Consider the following 20,928-nt stretch of genomic DNA (forward strand, 5'->3'; position numbering starts at 1 on the left):
AGTTTGGCTGATCAGTCTGTAATCCTCAGTAATTTTTAATTACAAATTGTTTATTTGTAATCTTTCTGCTTCTTAGTTAAAAAAAAAATCAAAGTAGTCAGAGAATGGTGTTAAAAAGGATGCATTTGGGTGTTGCATGAGTGCCTCTAGCACTCATGCTGTGACTGCTACAGACAGGACGGAGACCTTGGATAGTATGCAAAGCATTTGGTAGTCTGGTTTTATAGCAGGAGAGCTTCCAACCAAAGAGCCAGAAGAGGTTACGTGTCTGGTTATGAAAGCTGGAGCCATATAGGTCTTGGCATAAAGCAAAATTGCTGCTGCTTTTGCTTTCCTAGATAGGCTGTTCTGGTTCAGTCCATGCGGAAGTTGGATGGATCGCTGCTCTTTGATCTCAGCTCACATTTCCAAACAAATTGCTTGAAATTCAGTTGGTTTTGTATCTTTCTGCTCTAGCAGCTGCTACATCTGTTGTTGCTTTTGGGAAAGGCACCCACCCCCACAGCAGCTGGTTTTGATAAAGAGTAGCTTTCCAGTCTGCAGGCACACCTGAATAGTTTGAGGCGGATGGACTGAGGGTCGAAACTGAGCATCTCTTCTTAGTGGGAGGCAGAGATGGCCATGGTCGTGTGATCTGAGTCAGAAATAAATGCTCTAAATAGACCTTCCACTACTTGCCTTATTAGGGGATGCTATTCAAGGAGATTCCACAGTCCCAAGGTAATTGTGCAGAGTGATTCTTGTCTTTCCCATTTCACGTATTTATACAAGCTGCGCATACTGGAAAGCACGTGTCCAGCTCCCAGAACAACTTCTGGGGTAGTCACAGAAGATTTACCATTTCCATCAAAGGTAAACCTGGCAGGAGAGGAGCCACCGCTCCTCTTCAGAGCTGCAGGGTAGGTTCCCAAGCCACTCCCCGTGGTTAGAGGCTTTCCCTATTACGCATGAAAGGATAGCATGTAGATGACCTATAAAATCTGCGTGAATGTGCTTTCTACTTGGCGTATCATAAAATATGCACGTATGGAGCTTATTGAACAGGTACATAACAGCAGGCTGCATAGCTCGTTAGGTTTGAACAAAGCTCGGTTTTCTTACCCACACAGTCACGTTCTCACAGCTGGCAGCTTCTGCCTGGAAACTGGTCCACCCTTGAATTCTTGCACTCTTGCAGCCCATTACAGAAGATGGGATTTTTAGATACCAAGCAAAAAGAATTTGTGACTTGACACACCATATGTAATAAAGGCATCGTTCCCCCAGGAGGGGCATAGGACACAAAACTGCAGTTGTCCAAACTGATAAACGTAGTATCTGCCTGAAAATAGCACCTGAGTGACAGAAAGCTTGCTTTCAGTTGAAATTTGGCTGTTCCTGTAAACAGCTGTGGTAAACAGCTGAATATTTCTATTCTATCAGCAAATGTTAGGGACGTTATTCACTTGTTCCTGCCATTTAGAAATATGAACACTTTGCTGCCAGAAGGGGAGCACTTTCCTCTTGTATAAGCTGCTCTGAACTGTTCTGAGAAGATTCAAGTTATGGCCTCCTTTTTCTTTCAATTTTTGCCTCCAGCTAGAAAACTTAGCAGTATCAATGCCTTAGTCTGTCCAAGCCGCTCGCTTCTGATGAAAACTGCTGGGAGCCAGGCGAGTTCTGCAGAGGTGCCTCATCAGCGAGGGTGCATTTTGAATGTCAGCTTGGTGTCTCGGAAAAGCGTTTTCCTTCAGAGTTGCCTGCAGCTGAGCGCTACTAATGCAGGGCAGGGAGTAGGTGCGTAGGATCTTTTCAGCACACTGTCGTGGAAGGATGGAAATGCACTTTAGAGAGAGTCTGTACTTGTAGCTACACCTGATGGGAATAGAGAGAGTGCTCTATGAAACAGCCAACCTTTCTGAGCTCTGATAGATCTAGGCCAACTCAAGATGCCAGGTCTGTTGTCTCTAAATTGAAAATTGCTTCAGAACTTGAGATCTTTAAACACATGATTGCATGTGCAATGAGGATCCAGCATTCCTCTCAGTCAGGGTTTCCCTCACAGCAGGAGTTGTATATTCAGAGGCACAGCTCTAGAAAATACTGCATGTAATAATCATTTGCAAGAGGAGCTGTTCAGTAGTGATCACCTGCCTTCTAGCAGCAGCACTGTAAATAAGTGAATAGTGGATTTAACTTTTTCCAAAGGAAATGTGTTCATGCTTAGCAAATCTTTGGTTATATTTTCTGGATAGCATTAAAAATCATTGTTTTGACAGCCTTTGAACTCTGGGCTATGATAGCATGAGTATATCATTTTGGGCAAGAAGTACAGCTGACCTAAAAAAAAAAAAAAAGTGAGTTTAATTTTTGAAGTATGTGATAGCAGAAGTGTCTTGTCCATTTTGTGATACAAACCTGGAGTGAAGATTGTGTGAAAACTGTAGCAGACAGGTTCAGAAATCCTTGGACAGGCTGAAAATGGGAGGACATCAGGATGCTGTGATACAGCATCTGACTGTGGAATATCTCACCGCCTAGTTATTGGAGCTGTTTGCTTGCTGGAACAGTTAACACGCTGAGGATGAAAACTGACACTTTTGGGGGGGAAGTATCAGTACTGCGTATACATCAATTAAAAGCAGAATAAATGCATTTTATTGTAATGTCACAACATGCTGCTTTTCTCGGGAAACAGCTCATTTTGTATTTATGTGCAAGTCCAAAAGTAGTAGAGAAACAAATAGTTCACAACATCATGAACACAAATCAACATGGATATGCCTAATTACTCCATGGAAGTGTTTTTACTCCATTTTGAGTTTTTAACTGTGCCCACACCCCATTGGCCGCAGCAACAAATTGCTTCTCATAGTCTTGAAACTCATTAAATAAAAAAATATGCAAAAGAGCTACTGAGAGATTCATTTGTACAACAGCTCTGATGTTACCTGGGAGTTAGCATTTATTTTATGCCAGTTTTCATTGCAGCAGAGATTTTAAAAAAGAAAAAATAATAAAAAGCTCTGAATTTCAACTTTGCCTTAATATATTGAAGCACGTAGTTTAATATTAAGCAGTCTAACTCATATAGCCTTGTGAGAGGCCAAACAGACAGGTGGAGACAGAATATGAGGGTGTCAAAGTAAATCAGTGGCGAACTTGAATCGTTAGCTGTCTTGTGTTGGTGTCTTCTCATTTGAATGAAAGTTAAAAGTTGAACTTGAGGCTAGAGGGAGCACGGTGGGGTGAGATTACAGAAGGAATGCTGTCTGCTGAAGAATGTTTTGGGGTCTTTTTCTGCCTGCAGGAGAGCCACACAGAAGAGCATGAAGGTGAAGAGCAAGTCCATGAACAGCCCCAGCAGCAGGAGGAGTACTGACTCACCCAGCGTCTGACAATTTTCATTTTGTGTGAGAACTTTCTTCTGGAGAATTGGAACATGTGTGGCCTCAAACTTGAAATCAGTTCACTCCCAGTCTGCCATTAACATTTATGTACCATAGTGAGTGCCAGCCAACCACTGCATTCTGTACCCATACTTTGCCAAGATGCATTTGCAGAAGTCTTCTTTCAGTGTATCTTCCCAAGAGGTTGTAGGGCTACATCACCTACTGTACATCACTGCAACTTCACCACTTGGCTGCTTGAGATTTGTTCTGCTCTTTTAAGAAAATATATATATTTATTTTTTTTTCTTTGTCTTAAGTATGATACACTTGTAACTTGTTCTAACATATTTATATTGGCATTTTGTGTGGCAAGAAGTACCGTACCACTAGCTGTGTCTCTCACTTTGTGGTGCTTTGGCGTTTCCTAGTACATCCGCCTTGGGGCGTAAATTCGGTCAATTGGAATAAAGGGATACAGTGGAAGTCGTGCTCAAGCCATAATGATGAGGTGTGTTGTGGAGGAAAATGCTCGTGTTGCTCACGTTTATTCCTTTCCCGCCTTCACAAAGTGGAAGGCATAGCATCTGTTTCACTAGGAGAGATTTAAAACCTTGTGTTAGAAAGCTTGTTAGAAAGCTGCATGGTATGTTTTTTGACTTATTTCTGGAGGACAGACATCCGCTTAAGTTTTTTTTGAAAACCCTCCCAGTTTCCTGACTAGTCAATAGACATTTCCCAGCTTTTCTTCCTTTCCTGAGGAATCCTGTCCCAGCCTCCAGCTTCAGCTCTGCCTGCAGAGGGCTCAGCGCTGATGCAGGAGAGGAAGCTCCTTGACACAAGTGTAGCTGCAGGACACGATCCCTGCCGTCATGCTTGGCTTCCCACCCCTCAGAAGAGGACAAAGTAGGCCAGACATTTCTTCTTGCTATCCTCCCCCCTCTGCTGCCCTGACCATGCAAGTCTGGAAGATGGAAAGCTTCCTCACTAGTGCAAGGCACGGGGGAAACCCAGCCACAGAACTAGCCCTGAAACCCCCCGAACTCCCTCTAAGTGGGTGGTGGACACCTCGCAGGTGTTGAGGCCGCTTCTGAAGCGTGGAGAGGCAGCGAGACGTCCTCCTGGAGACGGTGCATGTATCAGACCCGCTGACCGAGGGGGAGCGAGCCAGCTCTGCTTTGGCTGACCTTCCTGCAGCGAGGCTGGCGTGGTGCAGCAGCACATCCACCCGGGAGGCGCCTGCAGTGGGTGCTCCTTTCCAGAACGGTCCCTGCTACCCTGTTCTAAATGATGGTATTTTATAAAGAGGTATCTTGAAGTGTATAAAGCATTCCTTGTTTTTATCGTGAAACTGTGCATTCTAGTCTCTCTGAATATTTTATGCTTGGTATTCTTGGTCTCTCACTTGATTTTTTTCTTAATTCCGGATTGTTCCTCTGATTAAGCAGGTACATGGAAGTCCCAACCCAGTCTGCAGTCACTGAAAAATTCAAAAACCCGCTGAACAGCTACAAACAGCTAAACCTTCTTAGGTCTTCGTGCACTCCTAAAGCATGAGCTCCCAGCTGATGCGTCCATAGAGAGGTTTTTAATTAATCAGCCCACCAACACGCACGCACACATGCAGTTTTCTGTTCCTAAGGAATCTTCTGCAGCTAAGTGGCTCTTAGTTAAATGTGAGAACACTGCTGTTGTGCTGCACCGCAGGCAATCTATAAAATACTGTTAAACATTAGAACAGGTATTTCTGTTTCCTTGATTGCTCCCCGTGCCCATAGGGTTTGTAGACCCTCGGGGTTGAAGATCTTCTGGCCCTGCCTCCAGCATTGACCTCACAGCCTACCTGATAATAGCAAAAGTACTGCAACCTGCAGGCCAGCACTTTCCTTTCTGATGTTCGATTGGTTACAAATAAGATCTGGTTTATAAAAATGTGTATTTTCCAAACTAAGTATTTCCAAGAATCACCACAGATGGGGGAATTGTCATTTTCATTGTATTTGTGTTTATTAGAACCTATGTACTTATTACAATTGTCATTGTAATAAACGGTAGTTCTTCATAACGCTGTTGAACTGAAGAGCAGTTACTAATTATTTTCCAGTCTCCAGAACGTCCTTTAATCTGTAGGGGATTTCTGATGGGGCAAGGAGTTTGGGATCAGGCCATAAACCTAATCAGCAGCAGCAGACTCCAATTACTGCGGTTTGTCCTCCTGCTAATATTCGAGCAGGTGCGGGGAGAGCACTTCAAGAGAAAATGCTTCTCTGAAGGTGCAGACAGTTGGGTTGTTGAGCTCCCAGGGGTTCATAGTCAGGCTGTGGCACCTCTGAACTTCTCTCTTTGAAGCCCATTTAAACAACAACAAAAGCTGTACTTAATCTCCTCCAGTTCTCTATATCCTGGTTTTGGTCTGAGGAGCGCAGTGCTCTCGCTGCTTGTGTCAAGGAGGAAGTGACCAATGCAGGGAGCTGGGGCAGTAAATTACCTCTTGGGCACCAGAAACGTGGCTGTGCTGAGGGGAGAGCGATGCTCTGAAAGGGGAAAGAGTTGTCCTTCTCCTCCCACCCCCCTGCGAGTAACCCATTATTCCGTTATGGTTTTAATATGCATTTGTAATTACCTTTACTAAATAGCACACCTTAAAGCTTTGGTTATATATTAAATGTAAACTGAAAGGAATGTAAACATATGTATTGTTAATTATAAATAGATAAGTAATGACATAATAGATACAAAAAGTCTTATCCAGATGTATCAGTCATTTTACATTATCCACAAATTGTCGCATGGTAGAGTAGATTTTTTTTGTCTGAATATGTGAATAACTTGACTTGCGTTTATCTTTTTACATATTTAATAAAAAAAATATATGTTAAAATCTGTCTAGCTCTAGAGACTTCAAAACATTCTAAAATAATACTTTTCTGTTTAAAATACATATATTTAATTGCTTTGTTACTGAGTGCATATGGGAGCAGGAAGAAAAAGAGAGCTGCTTTAAAAAGTAAGTTCACTTATCCTGTGTCTGCAGGCAGTGTCTATTTATTTCCCCAAGAGCCCAGCAACTGAATCACTTTCTACCAAACCCAAACAAATAAAAAAAGGTGCATGTATGTATACATGTGTGTATATATATGTACATGTAAACAGAACGTTCTTTTTTTATGGCAAACGCTTTCCAATTTCAGAGTACTAAATCTCCTGCAGCATCACTTAGTTTTGGTACATCAAAGGTAAAAACGTAAGGGAGCTGGGAGGTGAAAAGAGCACAACAGCAAAGGCGCTGAAGCACCCAGTGGACTTTTGGAAGGGATTCAGGGATGAATCTTCCTTGCAATACCTAAAAGCCACCTATTTTAGACCTTTCTGCCACAGGTTGAAGCCACCTGGTTGTGTGCCACCGCCACGAGGTCAGACCAGCTCCTCCCGCTACCTCCAGGTACCCTGGGGCAGGGGTCCGGCCCCACTTTGGGAACATTTCTGATGTGGGGGGAGGTGAAGCAGGGACCAGAGGAGCCAATTTCCAACCTGGGCACCCAAACCTGTGTGCGCAGAGCTAGTTGAATTGCTTTTCGTAAGACGTGGGGGAGGCGTGTCTTTGGGCTAGTGTGAATACTCAACAGCGTAAAAAGGAAGTAATATATTTTCCAGTTCAAATAAGTCAAAAAGTTTTATTTTGAACAAACTTTTTGGCCATAACGTAATTGTTCTTAAACCAAGCTCTGCTCATCTTCATACCGTTATCTGACTGCAAAATAAATCCGACCACACTGCCGTATGAACAAAGTGTTTTTATTCCCTTTCATTGAGCCAGTTACCATCTGAGATGGCTAACAATTCGATATGTACACTGTGCATTACACCATCCCTGTTTGTACTTGTCTTTATAGAGAGTGTGGTGACAAGTTACTCTCAAAAGGAAAAAGAAAAAAAAAAATATTTGCCATGTCTTTGTGTGGAATACAAAAAAAAAAAAAAAAAAAAAGTTGTCTGGAGCTTAATTTCCTTTTAAAGTGATACTATATTTCTGTTTAGAAAGGTACGAGTGCAGGCAGCTTGTGGCTTTTCAAGTTTTATCATTTCATTTAATGCGATATTTCAAAATACTCCATTACAGTGTATCAAGTAGTGCAGCTTCTGTGCCCCTTGTTTCCAACTGCTTTTATAAATAAGTGCAAAATAGAGGGAAAAGGAAAGCCTGTCCACAGAGTTCCTCCAGTACAACCACTTTCAATCCAGAGGTTTTTTTGTTTATCGTATTCTTTTCTTGTCGGGACTTCCTCCAGGTACTTTTGATGGACAGGTTAAAAATATTGAAGCGGGTCAGCCTTTTATATCAGTGTATCTTGTATCTGAATTAATCCTTCATCAAGCTGTGAGATGGCTCGTTGCCTGCTTGTCTCAGATTCGTAGTTGCTGCCAGGGGAGGTCTGCCCTACCAACATCGTGGTGGGCGAACTACTGGGACAGGCAACCTTAAGATGAGGCTGTTCACATAATATGCAGGTGGGAGACATGACTAATTGGTGGTCATCCAAAAGTTTAAAGGTCTAAGAGTTGAAAAAGCCCAAAGTTTAGTGGCTCAACACCTATTTTCTGCCGTGCTTCTGGCAAGTGAGATATTTAACAATTTAATAAACATGCCAGTCAGTCAGTCTCGCCCCTCTGTGCAAGAAACGTAATATAGTGCTTACCTTGGGGAAAATGGACAGATTGTTTCATTAGTGCTTCAAGGCCACAAAGTCCCTTTGGCTAGGGCAGCATATGAAAGGAGATGAAACTCAAATTCCTAGCTCTTCCTCCAAGGCACACAGAAAGCCCACGTATATTATAGATGGAGAGAACAGTTTACATCTGCGTGCAAATCTGTAATGTCAAAAAAAAAAAAAAAAAAGCTCTTGTCTGATTTGGTTGGGGTTTTTCATTTGTTTTTTGTTTTTGTCATTATCTGAAACCACAAGAATTTATTTCAAGAACCCAGGCAAATAATTGTTTGCTTAGCATTTTGCACTGAGAGACGAGGTTCGAAAATATTTAGAACGTGCGTGGCTGGCTCATTTTTCGCTGCCTGTTTCGTGGTTTAGAAAGCTGTGTGCTTTGCAGTGAAATCTGAGCATATTCAAGCATTTGTTGGCCAAATTTATTCTCAGCTGGTTACCTTTGTAGGGCATATTGCTTGTTGCTACTTAAATACCAACAATGTGCTTGTTACTGCATAGAAAGTAAGTATAAAAGCAAGCACCTCTGGTATGGAGCCTGCCTTTTGGACGGATACAGCTCAGCTGAGTTTCACCTTCATGCTGGGGGGGAGGGATCCTACATTTCAAAAATACTTCAGTGTGCCCATAGCTTTCTGATTTCATTCTCTTCACACGTTCATTTGAGGTGAAGAAAAGACTGAATGTGCGTAAGCCCTGCAGGAGACTGCGTGGAGGAAGTGAGTTGTGAGAAAACAAATATGGAAACTGCAGCAGGCACAGATGTCTGAGGGGCAAGGACGGAGTGGGTGGGTTTGCATTGCTGGGGTCTCACTGGTGAAGAGCCTGGGCAAAACCAGTTCTGGTTATAAAACACCAAGGATCCCACGCAACCCAGCACGGCTTTATCAAGGGCTTTGGGCACAGTGGCAAGGAGGAGGAAGACGAAAGCTTCAGAGAAGGTGACGTGGCATCAGGGAAGAGAATAAATATTAGCAGCAGCGTAACTTGGCAAACACGTCTCTGCTGGACAGGAATTTTCCTCTGAGATGAAGCATTTTGCTGCATAGGTCGTTGTCGCAGTTTGTTCGAGTATCTGGACTGTTCTATTCTTTGGTTATTTGAATCAGATTAACTCCACTATTTATCACATCAAAAGAGCTGGAAATCTCCATGTCAAGTGTTACAGTCTGACCATAGTGCAGGTGTTCATTCTTGGACGCGTTTCTTCAGGGAAAAGATGTAAATGTTGAAGTGTTCGCTCAGCTGCCTCCCCTAAAGATAAATCACAGGGATTAGCAAACAGCCCTGTACAAGCTTCACGGCTCACCACCTCTCTCCTCCCGGTCACACTGGGGAGGACCCAGCCACCGCCCTGGGGTACTTGGGGCCCTAAGAGCATGTGGGGACCTACAAGTGTCCACACACGAGAGCTGTGATGGTGGCACTCCTCTTGCAGCACACTGATGGGAGGTTAAATTACTGCAGGCCAGAGCCACAGCCGTCACAAATCATGATGGAGTAGGGCCCAGTCATTCAGTAGTGGATTTTAACCAGCTGATCCCATTACGATCTCCATAGAGTGGCCCCTGTTGGTGCTTGGGTAAAGTCCGCTACAACGACAGTATCTGCTGACAAAAGGCCTCTTGCAAAGGCAGGAGGAAAAATCCCTGCATCCCAACAGCTATCTTAAATAAAGGAATGCTGAGCAAATCCCTGTTAAATGAGGGATCTTTGCCATGCAAGATGTTTTATCTGAATGTAAGCCTCCATTAAGACACTTTCCTAAGGATTATTTGACAATGCTTTTTAGAAAAAGAAAAAAGGAAAAAGGCATTAACTGAGGCAAAATTAATCTAAGCAGTAATTCAGAGGATAATAAATGACAAAACTGATATCTAACAGACACAAAAATGTGTGGGTAAGACTGAATGAGCTGGAAAACCTTTCATGTCTCCGGCTTGAGAGATGCTAAATAGAAGGCCATGGAAAGATGAGAAATGTGGACAGTTATTTTGCTTGCAGATTGAAAGCAGAGTTAGCCACCTTTTATGCATTTTACTTTCCATTTTTACCTTCCTATTTTTTTTCACTTAAGTAATCTCAGGAGAAGAAAGGGCAAAGGAGTGAGGACATTCATGCCAGATGGATCAGCTGTTATGTAAAGCTGCCCATAAATATTATGGCTGTGATAGTTTTGAAGCCAATACCAGTCATTTCATTGGAATTATTCATCATTCAAGCCGCTGCATGCACAAAAAGGCACTGCCAACAGCAAACCTCTGTTATTTTTATTTTTTCAACTTTAGACTAAATAAAACACATGAGAAACCTGTAACTTAAGATTCAGACTCCTGGACAGGGCCCCAAACCGAGAGCACAGACACCGTCCCCAGGCCCCGTATCAGCGCCATGCCCCGCACAGCTCTCGCCCGGCCATTTCGGAGCCGCCCGCTTACCACGCAGATGCCGTAGTGCACGTGAGCCGCCGTGACCAGCGCGGTGAAGGCGGCCAGCACCACGTCTTCTGCCCAGCCCAGCAGCCCCGAGATGGCTGCGTAGACCACCAGCGCCAAGGGGAACAGGAACCAGTGGAGCAGCTCGGGCCGGGTGCTGCTCATCTGGCAGACGATGACTTTGCACTGCGGGAACAGAGGTGGCCAGGTGAGAAGAGCTGGGTCAGCCGCAGGGCGGTCGGCGTGTTACTAGACAGCTTGCATCCATTTTCTCTATGGGTTGCTTTTGATGGGGGAAAAAACAGGCTAGACTTCAAAATGGAGCCTGTTTCTACTAAGAAAACTGCTATCGATGTCGAACTTTGTGCCTCGTTGTATGGGCCTCTTAAAGGACTTTATTGCAAGTAATTTAAAATACTCACTTCTTTTAGGGAGACAATGTTTTGACGTGCTGCACTTTATGAGCTGAAGCCCAGCTTTGCACAAGGGGAGTTTGTTTGACACTGCTTTCACACGGCCTCGTAAAGTTGTAATCCCAAATCAAATTGCCACCACTTAGTCACTAGGAGAGCACAATGGTATTCTAATCACATGGCATGGCAGGAATATATTCTGGTTTGTTGTATGTAAGGGAGGGAAAGATACATGCCTCTTTCAAATCCTAGTTTTCTTTGCTAGCACTACTCCATATACTAAAACACCCACCTGAGCAGCACCATTTCCCTGGCTTGATTATGAAAATGAGCTCCCTGGCTATGGAGCTGAAGCCCAGGGAAAGGGATTCCTCTCAGAATGGCAGAAAAAAAATGAATATACAGTGCATGACTCAACTGAAAACAATTAGCTTAATTTTACTGAGATCTTGAACAGTCATGAGATGAACTCAGTTAAGTTCAGATTTATACAGTTAGGCACGTGAGTCCTTTTACCTGTTTTAGACTCCTTAAGCCATTTGTCTCATATACATTCTCTTCAGGGGAAAAAAAAAAAAAAAAAAAAAAAAAAGAACTAGGAAATTTTTATTGATTTAAGTTTCATTCAAAATTTGAAGGTGGTCACAAATAGATTTTATGCATCCTGAAAACAGTGAAAAAATATATATAAAAATATATATATAAAAAAATCAGTACAGTGCTTGAAATCCTGTAACAGCAGGAGTAGCAGTCTGACTGAAATCTAATGAAAATAGTAGCTTTACTACTTGAGCTATGGAAGCTGAAGGATGCAAAAAACAAACAAATAATGCCTTTCAGTAGTGCAAGAAGTAAGCACACATACATAATGTAAATTTATTTGCTTACTTTGAATTATTGGTATTGACGATGAATTTTTTGAATAGCACCAATTCTGTAAGTCCTTCCAAACTGTTCCAGAGGGTATCAGAGATTGCTTAAGAAATCTCTAACACATGAATATACACTATATATACACTATATTTTTTCACTGAATGATTGTACCTGTCCCAAGGTTGGATTTCACATTGTTTTAAATCATTAAAATCATTATTACGCCATGTTATGTATGATGCTCAATTTTTCACAAAGATTTCTTATGAATATTTGGAGCTATTCACCTTTAGCGCATCAAAGGGCTGCAGAATGAGCTCTGCATGTCTTCCTCTGCTCCTCACCCCCCTGGTCCTGCAGCACTGCCTTGCTCACGCTAAAAGTCAGCCCTAGGCCACATTCGGAGATGAAAGCACTGAAGTCTGGAGAGGCAGACTGGAAAGGAAGGGTGACACTGCGGGACTATGCCCTGTGCTTTCTGATCCCCTTTGCCACCACCTTGCCGTGCTACCCTGGCCCTGCTGTATTTAAATCCCTGTGGTTTATGCTCCTAGGTGGGCCCTGAGCATCTTTTCTCCTAAGGTCTCCCCAGGAGGTTCCTCATGAAGCATCTCCTGAGGCCACCACCCCAGCCACTGCACTCCCACTGTGGTCATGGCTGAAGATCTCTGTGGGGCCTGAATCCTTCACTCAAGTGGGGACACTCGCCTCTGCGGGCTTTGCAGTTCCCTCTGAGGGACAAGCATCTTTCCTTTTTAGGCCTTTTTTCCTCAGTTTAACCAAAAATGCTGGAAATGTCCTGTCTCTCAGGACGGGCTGGAGGCCTTTCCTTCTGCCCACACATCCTGACTTCGTGCAGCTGTGAGGCCGGGTCCGCAGCCAGGCCTTTAGCCAAAAGGTCTGCGGGGCAACTGAGCACGTTGCCAAAGGCACAAGGAGCTTGAGATAACAGCGGGTAAGGAGACAGGGGCTGCAGTCCGTGGTCTGCAGGCCAGATAATGAAAACCCAGCACGTCAGGCTGTCAGCGAGCAGAGCAGCATGGCTCCGACAGCCGTCCCTCTGCTGCTGGAGGAACAGCACGTGAGGTACAGGAAGTGACAGGAAAGGCAGGCTTGTTTTTCACTTTGAAAACGTGATAAAATACAACTAATACACATACATTTTTAATGCTTGTTTTTAAAATGCTTACATTTCAGCTAACCTACAGACATTTTAAGTTCATGTAAGCCTTTCATACTGCAGCGGATGTTTTGGAAAAACTAAAACCAAGGCCTTAAGTATATGCACTACACTCAATGCCTAAGCAACTGCAGTCTACTGAGAAACTTCTATTTTGCCTTACTATTTTTCTTCTATGGTTCTATGAACTTCTGTCAGATTAAGTCCTTAAGATGGAATTGTTTGATTTGTGACCCTCAGAAACACATATTTATAGACTACATGTAACAAGTGTCACAATTATTTTTTTCATTCTTGAATATAAGTTTCCAGAGGGGTTCTGCTTCCCCTTCTAATAGCCTGCATTTTCCAAGCTCTCTCTCACAACGCAAGGCATTTCAAGACTTCCACTTTTTCCGCTGGATGCAGTGTTGCTCAGTGACATGATTTTGGACAGTGATGGAGACTGCCTTCCGAAAATGCCAGCAGTCGCTGTACTTCAGGGTACCTTAGCATTAACCACAGCCTTTCTACTTAGCTGCTGCTCACTTGTTACTCTCCTGGCAAGAAAAGTATTGCAAGGCCTCCTACAGAGAAGAAAGCCCTGTGTTTTCTGCAACAGTCAGCATTACTGCCTGGCTGCCCATGCTGTTCACCAAGGTTTATGTTGCCCCATTGGCATTAAAAGGGGCAAAACTGGAAACGGTGTTGATGTGGTGTAGGAGAGAGCAACCCCTGGGCAGAGAGACATCACTGTGCTCCTGCATCACTTCACATCTTCCCTTAAAAACGGCTGTGGGTGGTATGGCCTTATTCTGAACGGTGAGGGAGGATGTGGGATCAGCTCACATGCAGGACACAGGACTGCGTGTGCCATGTTAATGGGGAAAACAGGAGGAGAAGGCTACAACCACCCCCATCTCTTGCTGGTAAGTCTATGCCTGCACTGAGCTTCATTTTACACTCCTCCCTATGTGTGGTGTATATCTGTTAGATTTCTGGAAGGGAAGCCTTCCCAGGGCTGTTCATAAAACCCTGGGGGGAGAAAAAATCATTAAAATGTTATGCTGTAGTAGAATAAGTACTGCAGCACTGAAAGCATCCCCAGCCCAGACAACTGCTGTGATGAATTTTTGTAAGAGCGAGCCTAACACAGAGGCAGAGGAGTGGTGTAGGCGATTCTGCAGAATTTTAACTGCAGTTTCTGTTCCCTTCTGTTTATTTATGTAAAAATAGAAGTCTCGATGACACAAAGCTGTCTCTAAATAATACCACCACCACAAACATACTTACAATAACATTTGAGAAAGTAACCCCAACCATCCATAAAAACAATCTTGGTTGCTTTGCTAATATGTTGCCTGGAGATAAAACCACCCAGACTGTAAGAAGAACGAATAGCAACAGAGGTGACACAAGAGGTAGGAGTCCTTCATACAAAGAACCATTCTTCAGTGTTTTCTTTAGATGTGCTCTGTAAATAAATACAACGATTTTACAGGGTAAGAAAATTTATCCATTCTATTTCCACACAGTTACTTCAAACTCTAGCCTGATCTTAGCCCAAGAATTCATCTTGCAGCACAACTACCTGTGCAAATGGGTTAGGTACCCAAGCTTTTTAAGAGAAATTGTAGGATACCTAATGAACACTAATTTCTGGGCTAAAATTATACTGCTTTATTTGCATAGCTTCTGGTCAATTCAACCTCCCTAATCATTGTCTGGCAGCGGACCACTAACTCCGGTACCATAGCTGTCGTCCACATGCACAGCATGCAGACTAGTTGTGAAGTCAATACATATATTTTTAGATGATTAACCTTGTAACATGAGACATGTAACGAGTTCAGCTGATATGCCCCATGTTTTCAGTGACAACACAGCCATGCACGTGGCTGGCAGGTATTGCTGTTGTTTCAGTCGAGCGGAGGTGCTGCTAGACAATCCTACATCATTGGCAAAGTACAACCTAAAGGTGGGGAGACAGTTTTTTGTTTTGTTTTGTTTTGTTGCTAATTAAAGAAACAAAAAAAAATAATTATGAATTGTGTTTTCTTGGACATTTTAAGTTGCCTCTTAGAGATAGCAGTATTATCGGTAGTAAAGGAGTATATTTTCTGTCAGATAGAAAAAAGGTAAATGTAACATCAATACCTTTTGCATCTTTCTTGTGTGCTCATTCAAGCAAAACTCACTGAGAAGTTATAAAAGCAGTAGGTTTGATGTACTGATGTTCACTATCATTAAATCATTTCTTCATACATATATTTCAGAAGAACGATTCGAGTGTTTGAAGTGTACTGCAAAATATCCTGTTTAAAATCACTGAATATTTGTGTTTATAAAAGCAGCTAGACAAAAATCCAATAAATATTTTTCTCATTCCAGAAAATAGCATTCTTCTGATAAAATAACAACTGAGAGCAGGCAGCAGGATGAAGAAAGAAAGAAGATTATTGAAAAACTCAAATCCCTCATCACCACATAGCTCATCTATGGATTCTTCAAGCAACCCTGACTGGATGTTTAGAATTATGGTGCTCTTCATGGGAACAATAAATCCCACCAGAAGACCTATGTCAAATAATGACATGAGATGGCAAATGCTAAACAGAAGTCCCTAAATGAGGGGAAAGAGAACAAAAACTCGATGTTTGTCAGGGTAAATGCTGCTGCTGCCAGGGCTTGACATGCTCATGGTGCTGTCCGCCTTCTCCCAGTCCTCCCTGAAGCAAAGCCCACTGCCCCCACTGCCCCCAGCCCCTTCCCAGTGCTACCCCAGGCAACCTGCCCCAGAGCCAGTCCTTCTACAGGTCCTCAGCCCTTCCTGCCCCCCATCTCCTTCTCTAGGGCTATACGGCGACGTGAAAAGGGCTGCGTAGGAACTATGCATTATTATCTTAGAGCCTCTCGAAAATTTAAATGCTAATATTAATTCCTGCTAATTCCTGAAGACAGGGAGTGACAGTCCCTCCTCCAAGAAACGAAGTATCTGAGAGACCTGATGTGACAGATGAGGGAAACGAGCTACCAAATACTAGAAGGCAGAGAGCATTAATAAAAATAGGCCATCAGAGTACAACCGAGCTGTGTATAAAATTCCTAGGTGCAGCAAGCCAACTCTTGGGTGTTATCACAGCTTGCCACGTGCCTAGCCCATATCTGATGGCAATTATCTGCAGCCTTCAGACAGAGAGGACTTTTACAGGAGGATCTGAAAGACAATAAACTCCTTTATGGAGTGGGAATGATCAGCTACAGAATGTTACCTAGAGCAGGTAAAAGTTACAAATCACATTTGGCAGCAAATAAAACACAGTGTTTATAACTGTAGGGCTTTCATCAGTTTAGCATCCAGGAACAGTGTGAGACTGTCCGGAGAATGGCAAGGGAACAAAAAATCAGAGTTACAGACTTGGAAAAGAAAGCAGTCAGATGCTGAAAGCTGACCAGAAAAAAAAAACACTACAGCAGATATTCAGGACAGCATCTGGCTGAAAGATTACATTTATTTCTCATGTAAGGAAACAAGTACATGCACAGAATTAAATGGGAGGGGGTAGTACTTATATAATATTAGTTCACTTACCTGTGAATGTTGTATAGTGTTTGTGGAAATGAAAGAAGTAAACTGAAGCCTGGAAAAAAAATAAAAATAAAAATAGAAGATTCATATACTATGATTTACAGTCATTCTGCATTGACAACCTCACCGTCTCTCGTATGATAACAGAGCTAGTGAGCCATTTTAGAAATGACTCAGTATTCCAGTACTCATTGCAGGATGCAAACTCCATTTGGAGGCTCAGTAATATAACCTTCCTTATTTTTCCAAGAGTTAGCTGCTAGAAGGAGCTGCTGATACAGATTTTCTTGTATAATGAGTGACAATAGCTGGAAGATTTTTAAAAATTACAACGTAACATGTCAGTGGAATCTGTTATTTGTAATACAGGTTCCTCTGCTGGACCCAAGAAAGATCACAGCCCCATTTTGCATGAGCTGCTCTCTGTTCATGTAGAAAGAGACGAGTCTGACACCAAAAGCTTTTCAGTGGAATATATAAAGACAATTAACCTCCAACAGGGCTGCCCACATTAGTGGGAAAATAATAGGTTTATAGTTCAATATACTGAGATTAAAATAATGAGCTGCTTTGCTGAGACAACGCTGTAAATGAATTAATTTTCATGATATTGTTTGGATGAGTTTTTTTGTCTTTTTTGTCCTTTTTTTGTCCTTTTTTTAAAAAAAAAAAAATACAGCTGTGACCTTTCTGGAGCTCATCTTTAACTGACAAAGGAGGAGGAATTTGCCTTTGTTACTGCTGTGTCTCTCTGCATTGCTGCTGCCGAGAGCCCTGGAGCTGGCGGAAGACCCACTGGTACACAGTGCAACACCCACACACTGGTCTGTTGGTCCTCCCAAGGGACAAAGAAAGACTCCAGCTAAAAGCTGGCATTCAAGGTTTAAGAAAAAGCAACAATATTAGCCAGCCAAAGTGGGTGAGAATGTATACAGCCCCTCTTTAAGCTGTGACACCCATGTTTCCCTACAGAGCTCTTTGGTTTGGGTTTTCCCACTTACTGTGTATCAAGTGCCTTTACCTGGTCTGTCTGCTGCTTGGAGATTGCTCTATCTAGTATATTTCTACCTGGCTTTATTATGTAAGGCATAAGGATTATTGAGGGAGCACTAAATGCATTCATAATTAATATTTTGTTATGGGGAAGAACAGCACTCCAATATTGTAAACTTCCTGGTTTTACCTTTAAAAAACTAATTTAAGAAATGCAGTGTGGAGTCAGGGCCGCAAACTTTTACCTGTTTATTAGAAATTAGGCAAATTAAAAGGCAGTAAGAAGGGACACAGGTAAGAACTATTCCACATCTCTTTGTACTGGTTTAACAGAGTCTCAAGCGATGTCAGTGCTTGATGTTCAGTCCTGAGCAAAGACATATCTAAGTCTTTAGCATGGCCAGAGTGACAACTCCAGAGAAGGTGAACTAAAAGAGCAGGAACTGTGGAGATCAGGATTGCTGGAAAGCAAAAGACGTAAAAAGGGATGCAATAAATATTTTCTTTCCCCAACCTTTCTGGTTATTTTTTAAAGAGGAAGAAACACAGAACTGGAAAAACAATGTCCAGCCTGTAAAGAATTTCAGGTATTGCATTTTCATGTGTTTACTTGTTGCTTCTTAGAACAGATCGGACAAAGAACTCTGCTTCTTTACCATTGCAGAAACTGTATCAAAGAGCTGAAGGCTGTGCAACTGAACTATGAGCCCAAGTATTTTGTAAATATATTTATAAAATTCACAAGCTCAGTGCCTTCAGAATTATTTGTGTTGTATGTGTGCTACAGTTAGCTATGTTTTCTATTAGGCAGGGAGGGCTAGTTCAATAAAATCTTGAGTTACGTACAGCAGTTCCAACATCTGCATCACATTAGAGCAGACATGAGACAAAACATTGACTCTTGAGGTTAAATCTAAATTTCCTGCTGCAATCCTGAAGTTTGATTTGTTAGGAGAAAAGCAACCAAGAGGAACAGAAATAGAGACTGGAACTAGAAATAGAATTCAAAGACCAATGGTTGCCAACGATTTGTTATTTTTATGAAGTGCCATTTTAGTTAGAAACAACACACTGACCACAAACAATCCCCAAGCTAGCTAAAAGTCGCTTTCTGAACGGGACAGTTACACCAGTTACTCCTCTGTATTTTTAGGCAGCTTCCCTTTAACGGAGTGAGAGCTGAGGATGCAGTAGGGAAGGCAAAGGGTGTTCCCCTGTTTCTTATGGGATTTTCAAAATTCCATCATTTCCTACGACATGTTGCTTCCCCCATCTTTTTTTAGCTAAGGAGGCCTGGCTCGGGGGCTGCTTTTGGTACTCATTAAGTCTGCTTTTTAATTGGCATTAAGGAGTTCTTTGTGCCCAGGAGCTAGACTGCTGCTTCCACACTGCTGCCATTCCCTGCTGGTCCAGGGAACAAAAGGTGCAGCCTGGAAAGCCACCAGGCTGTCCCTCTGGCACTCAGCCACCTCAGCACTGCCCAAGGGATGGTGTTGGTGCTTTTTTTCTTTTTTCTTTTTTCTTTTTTTATGGCCTATTTTATTTTATAATCTTTTTTTTTTTTTAAATCAAGCTTAGTGCATTAGAAGTTTTTATCACACTATATAAAATAGAATTCCGCAAGTATTTATGAAAAGTATCACTGCTGTTGCAGTACTTTTTAATTTCACATTTAATGTTTTCCCTAGCCTATTTAAATCCTGAAGCCCAACAGTAACAAAACAGCTCTGCTCTCGGGGCAGAAACACTAAAGCACAGATGGGTGGCACAGATACACACAGGGAATTCTTGTGTCACGCTAGGCTGAAGGTATCAAGCCCAAATCCTAGGATTTAGGTACAATCCTATGCTCAGTCCTGAGCCTTGCGCTATCGTGCCTCTCTTTTCAGAGAAATAAGCATTTACAAAGCTCTTTATCAAGAATTATTTTGTCTGTATTAAAAAAAAAAAAAATCAACAATGCATTCAGGAATTTGGGATTACAGATATGTCAGAAATAAAGACATACCTCGCTTTCCAAATTTGTAGATATATATATTTGTATAGAGATTTATATATGAACACAGATACATAAGCACAGACATACACATATACATGTGTGTATGAAAAGGACCAAAAAGGTAATTCCCATCAGTTCTAGTAACAACTTCAGATATCATCTGGTGCTTTCAAATTCATTTTGAAACTGTAAGATGTTAGTTGTGTGATATTTTTGAGCAAATTAAGAAAAAAGGGAAAAAAAAATAAAAAAATAAAAAATAAAATAAAAAAAAAGCTAATGTGACAGATCGTGTACTACGTTTGTCTGAGATGTTAGTCTAGACTGGCAGTAATGTAATTAAGTTAAGTTACACGAGGGCATCTTAAAGCATGCCCCCAAGCTCACTGAAGGCCAGCAGACTGCAGGGCTATCGTGCCATGGCCCGATGCAGTTACTTGGTGTGGCTGCTGTACCTGCAAAGAAACAGACTGCCAGCACTGCTGCCAGTTCTAGAAAATGTTCTTTCAGTTACCAACAAAAGAGGCCTGCACTGGTTTTAAAGCAAAGCCAGAAACCTATCCCAGGTTAGTGTGCTCCTGAACACACCAAAATACAGCGATTTTGAACAACACTAAATAAAAAGCAGTACTGAAAGCACCACAGTAGGTAGCCAGGACGACGAAAACACTATTTTTACTGACTTATGCTGCTTCAAAGGAAGAGCAGTGCTTATCTTAGCTGTTTATCTTCTCCACACCTTTCTTATCCTAAATTCTTTCCGATGGGTACCTTTCCACTCCCCTTGTCGTCCCCCAAAAACACAAGTCCCAGAGCAGTGAATGTTCCTCCCATTTTGGAGGCAGTGAAGAACTCTGCACAGACGTTTGACTTCACATTTGCAGAAATTTCACTAAAAACACTTTAACAGTTGTAGTTGCATTTCAGCCTAGAAATGAAATACCATCACCATCACCCTCCTCTCTTATTCTTCAATATCCCATACTTCTCGGTGTTAACAATTCATCATAGTCAATGCTTGCTTTAACAAAATGGGATGTTAAATTCGCCATTTACCTTCCTTTTCTACTACACACACACCAAAAAAATGTCGGTATCAATATTATCTTGTAATGTCCTTTAAATATTTTTTTCTGCGTTTCTTCTGAATGTCTTCCACATTTAGAGCCGTGAGACACATGAAAAAAATCTTAGCAACTGAATGTTTAGCACACTGATCAGTGCCTGAAAGTCAGCTTCATTAGAATTTATAACTGGAGCAGCAGCTTTTTGTGGAACTGTGTGATTTTCCCAGGCATTTCTTGAGAAGACTACTGCTTAATTGGTTGTCCAAACAGATAATTGCATATTGAGCTGTCCAGTAGCTATAAAATTATGT

At 42.1% G+C, this 20,928-nt stretch overlaps 2 protein-coding genes across 8 annotated transcripts in view; one reads left to right on the top strand and one right to left on the bottom strand.

Annotated features, from left to right (window-relative positions):
* MAPRE2 (microtubule associated protein RP/EB family member 2) overlaps window positions 1-5,443 on the top strand; it is an 88,934-nt gene extending 83,491 nt beyond the window's left edge. For all 6 annotated transcript variants that reach the window (XM_035319126.1, XM_035319128.1, XM_035319130.1 and 3 more), the window contains one exon: window positions 3,290-5,443. In XM_035319126.1, the coding sequence (XP_035175017.1) occupies window positions 3,290-3,361 (72 nt within the window). In that variant the 3' untranslated portion in view covers window positions 3,362-5,443. The remainder of the gene's footprint in view (window positions 1-3,289) is intronic.
* LOC118162733 (ethanolaminephosphotransferase 1-like) overlaps window positions 4,294-20,928 on the bottom strand; it is a 58,109-nt gene continuing 41,474 nt past the window's right edge. For both annotated transcript variants that reach the window (XM_035319124.1, XM_035319125.1), the window contains exons 7-10: window positions 16,562-16,610; window positions 14,263-14,443; window positions 10,528-10,710; window positions 4,294-9,343 (exon numbers count right to left, since the gene is read on the bottom strand). In XM_035319124.1, coding sequence (XP_035175015.1) covers window positions 9,278-9,343; window positions 10,528-10,710; window positions 14,263-14,443; window positions 16,562-16,610 — 479 coding nt within the window. In that variant the 3' untranslated portion in view covers window positions 4,294-9,277. The remainder of the gene's footprint in view (window positions 9,344-10,527; window positions 10,711-14,262; window positions 14,444-16,561; window positions 16,611-20,928) is intronic.

This window comes from Oxyura jamaicensis, chromosome 2 (genome assembly GCF_011077185.1).
Source record: "Oxyura jamaicensis isolate SHBP4307 breed ruddy duck chromosome 2, BPBGC_Ojam_1.0, whole genome shotgun sequence".
In the NCBI taxonomy this organism is placed as follows: domain Eukaryota; kingdom Metazoa; phylum Chordata; class Aves; order Anseriformes; family Anatidae; genus Oxyura; species Oxyura jamaicensis.